The sequence below is a fragment of the Clarias gariepinus genome, chromosome 7 (genome assembly GCF_024256425.1).
Source record: "Clarias gariepinus isolate MV-2021 ecotype Netherlands chromosome 7, CGAR_prim_01v2, whole genome shotgun sequence".
NCBI lineage: Eukaryota > Metazoa > Chordata > Actinopteri > Siluriformes > Clariidae > Clarias > Clarias gariepinus.
In genome coordinates, this window is record NC_071106.1 from 2,564,551 (window position 1) to 2,568,831 (window position 4,281).

General features: G+C 36.0%; 1 protein-coding gene across 1 annotated transcript; it reads right to left on the reverse strand.

Annotated features, from left to right (window-relative positions):
• Positions 1 to 323: 323 nt before the first annotated feature.
• LOC128528133 (protein FAM133A-like) lies at positions 324 to 3,279 on the reverse strand. Its single transcript, XM_053500888.1, has 4 exons — positions 3,138 to 3,279; positions 2,362 to 2,508; positions 1,381 to 1,629; positions 324 to 785 (listed from the first exon to the last, which is right to left on the reverse strand). The coding sequence occupies exons 1-4, from the start codon at positions 3,277 to 3,279 to the stop codon at positions 484 to 486; spliced, it is 840 nt and encodes a 279-aa protein (XP_053356863.1). The 3' UTR covers positions 324 to 483.
• Between the last annotated feature and the right edge of the window lie 1,002 nt (positions 3,280 to 4,281).

Sequence of the window (4,281 nt, forward strand, 5' to 3'; positions counted from 1 at the left end):
GTTTACGTTCAGCAGACTATTAGTAGGCATTCTCTACTAAGCATATGTAAATACATTTTAGGACTGTCCAAATAAAGTGAAAAACAGTTGATAACTGTAGAAAGTCAATAAGCTATTAACAGAACACATACAGCCATCCATTAATAATAGACAACAGATTTACCATTTAAGATAAGAAGTCAGTACCAGACGATAAAATACAATAGACAAAACACTACAGGCAGGATATGAGAGAACGTTGTTTTATTAACAATATGTTAACACAAACCCATTGTTCTCCAGGGTATCAGATCATAAAGCAAAAAGAAAAACAATAAAATAAACATGCTGCACTGGCAGCACCATGTCACCGTATAGGGGTCACGCAACTTCACCATCAGCACACCAACATTTCACATTATGAAAAAATAAAACTTGCCTGTTTAACAATCTTACAAACAAACAAAAATATCCTGCTAACATCCTGTTACATCCTGCATACATTCAGGCTTTCTTGGCAGAAAAGGGGATGAGCTGTTTGTTGTTTTTCATTTCAATTATCTTTTCTGCCAGCTCACCAACTATTTTTTTCTGACAAATTTGCGCTAGTTTCAGAAGTGTGTATTTACCCTTGAACTGGCTTAGGAGACTTTTGTCAGCTATGTAAATCTCTGCAATTGCTGCCGTGTCTTTCACGGCATTTCTTGAAACGCGAGCTTTCTTGAAAGCTGTGGTCATCCTGAAGCCTCTTTGCACATGTTTGAGGACACGCCGATATCTTTTCACCACATCCGAGATTGAGGCAACTGAAAGAAAAAACAATGTGAAGAAATCACCAATGAGTTCTGTTTTGTGTCTTGTGTGGTGTCTTAGTTGCAGGGTGAGACACAGGGTGAGACTTAGTTGCACAGTGCTTCCCAAAAAGCTGCAACTTGGATGAAAGTGTTTATCTTTGATTCAGAACATTTATTGTATTTTATAGTAGGCAGTGTGAGAGCAGTCTGCCAATTAAGCCCATGCAAGACTATTTGCTGATTAATGGTTAAAAAACAAAGAGAGATAAAAACTAGTCAGAATATTCTTCATATTTAACTATTAATTACAGGTTCACCTCATCCAGACATAAAAGGTAAGTGCAGACAAATTGTTTCTCTATTTACTTCATTCGAAACATTTTTAAGAAACCTGTAATAAAAATACAAGTTGAATGCAGATCGTCACTGATTGAAGAAAAACAAACAGCACAGATTTCAGAATTGACACATTGATTTCATGTAATTCAAAAGAGAGATGATAAGATTGATATTGGTGGACAGTGTGCAGAATGTCTCAAATCCTAAAAATATAACCTCAACACTTGATACCTAAACAAATACAGCATGTCCTAAGAGCCTACCATACCTCGCTCTCCTTTTCCGCCTGACCTCTTTGCCTTTTTGTTTTCCTTCTTTCTTTTTTTGCTTCTCTTCTTGCCATTCTTCTTTTTATACTTCTTTTTCTTCTTTTCCTTATCTGAAGAGTCAGAGGTAGAGCTGGAGCTGGAGTCAGTGCTGGAGTCAGAGCTTGAATCAGTGCTAGTGTCAGTGCTGGTGTCCACCATCATGGCCGGTGGCCCCTCATCTCCAGTGGCCATTATCTCAATGTTCCCATCTGTCAAATGATAAAACAAACATAAATAAAGTGTAAAGCATAACTTCACCCTCAGCTCTGTGCCTATAGGCACCACAAAACTTTAAAGAATTTAATTAATGTGGTGGAGATAACATTGTGTTTAAGGAGACATTACAAATAATGTGTACAAAATCTCTCAGGTTGTATATGTACAAAAAGAAGAAAATGCATTAGTGTTCTACTTCCCAGGTGCATTGTATAGAACTTTTCTATAACTATTAGGATATTTCAGTGACTTCTACCCAGGGTAGAGGCAGCAGTTATCAGGTTATACAAGAGAAGTAATTTCAATTCTTTATTCAAATTTCTTACAAATGACAACTAAATTAACATTATTAAAGTAATTTAACAACTAAATCTGTAAGTATTATGGTCTAAATAAAAGTATGTTTATATGTAAATATCCTTTTCTGTAAATATTTTTTAAGCAGAGTTAAACACTAAGTCTAGACCTACTATGGAAAAAGTAGATGGCTACTGAGGCACCCCTTTTTTGTTTCAATTAAATATCATGGACAAAAAGCAGCAGCATATAGCTTTAGATCAAATTACTTTCACATATGCATGTCTTCACTTTTTCAGATTGATAATTTTTCAAAATAATATGGAAATGCTGGCAGTAATATTTTTAAACATATTGTTATGGTACTGGCAGAATTCTTTTGAATCCCACACAAGTTCTGGAGGTCCACCTGCTGTACTTATCCATACCTTGTTCTCGTGCAGACCTCTCTTCAAGTGGCTTCCTCAGCAAGTCATTTTCCTCCTGCAGCCCATCCACCCGAGACTGGAGCATCTTAGCCTTGTTTTTCCACAGAATGTGTTGTTTAACAGGCTTGAGACTGTCCATCTTACCAGCTGCACAATATGACATATAAAATTTGTAATATATGTAAGCGGCACAGAGTCAAAATCAAAAGCTAGCCCTGTTGCCCCCAGTTGTTATATTACCTAATGGCTAATGTGTATAATGTGTGTTTAGACTAATAAATCTGAGAAAAAACATATTGGATGACTTGGGGGTGAGTACATTATCTGTAAATCTTGTGGCCTTCTCCTTTAAGGAAACATTGAAGAATTACAAATAATGTGTACAAAATTGATATATACAGAAACAAAAAAAAAAATGCATTAGTGTTCGACTTTCAAGCTGCATTGTTTAGAACTTTGTTATAACTTAGAATATTTCAGTGAATTGTACCCAGGGTAGAGGCAGCAGTCATCAGGCTATACAAGAAAAGTAATTTCAATTCTTCAATGTTAATGACATTTTTAAAATAATTAAGAACTAACTAAAAAAAAAGTAATACTGTACATGAATTACCCAATCAAATCTTTCTCAATTATATCAGACGCGTATTTCTGTGATGCATCGTCCGACGCGAATTTGTGTCCATTCGTGTATTTTAATTGACTTTGTATATTATTTCGTTACGCGAAACATCAGCTTCATGTAAACTATCTTTAGGTCTATAAACACAACTTACCACTTTTGTTCGTGGATTCGCCTCCATCTTCGCTCTCGGCATTTCCCCTCTGTGCCTTTGCCCGGGTAAAATGCATGGTACCCAGCGTACTGCTCCCCATGCCAGGTGAGGGACGATGCACTGAATGTGCTGGATCAAACATGTTGATGCTGAATAGTAAATTGATAATGATTTTAGTTCACATGCAAGTAATAAAAAATACTTTCTATAAGAAAAAAGAACAATATTACCCAAAAGAAGTTAACTCTTACCATTTGGACAACGAAATTTTCAGGCCGTGAGATTTTGGCCAATCCGATTGTAGAAGTGCTTGGTCACGTGTGAACACTCATCCATGGTTGGTGTAGCTGATAACATAATTAGCCAATGAAATGAAAGTGCGCCAAATTTTAATTCTTTGGTTGTCTTGGTCGTTAAATTGAAGAATAGTTAGCCTACTAGCTCTTCCGGCTAGTGATGGGAAGTTCGAATCATTTAAGTGACTCGGTTCTTTGATCAGAAATAAATTAAAATGTTGCGTTTTCAATAAAAAATACCCCCAATACGTTAACATACAGACATTTTGGCTATAATTCCAGTTATGAAAATATTACAATGTAACTAAGGACATATCATAATAAACATAATGAACAGCTCACCTCTTATATCTTTCAGTCTGAGTCGTTCGTTCTTTTAAATCTATTGCACCGCGTACGACTCGGGACTCGAAGACTCATTGCTGAGAATCATTCAAAACTGTTTCCTGTATATAACATACGGAGGTTTTGCGATGCTTTGCGCATGCGCGCCCAATAGAAAATGAACGAATCACTCTCCGAGATACTCGTTTATCTGAGTCATTTAAAAGATTCGTTCAAAAAGAACGAATCGTTCAAGAACGACCCATCACTCCATAGTATGGATTCACTGGAGAGAAAACTTTTGACTAAAGTTTATGTTAGAGAAACTAAAAAATCATCTTTAAAATTAATAAAATGGTTGCAAACGATTGGCTTGTTGAAACGGAAAATTAAATGCAAGAACTGTGGGCATAAACCGAGCATGGTTGCTTCCCAGACCAAGGATTATTTCATCTGGTAAGAATAAATTATTGTAAACTGTCATATTTTGTAACTCTTGTATCTCACTACTATGAGCACAATCA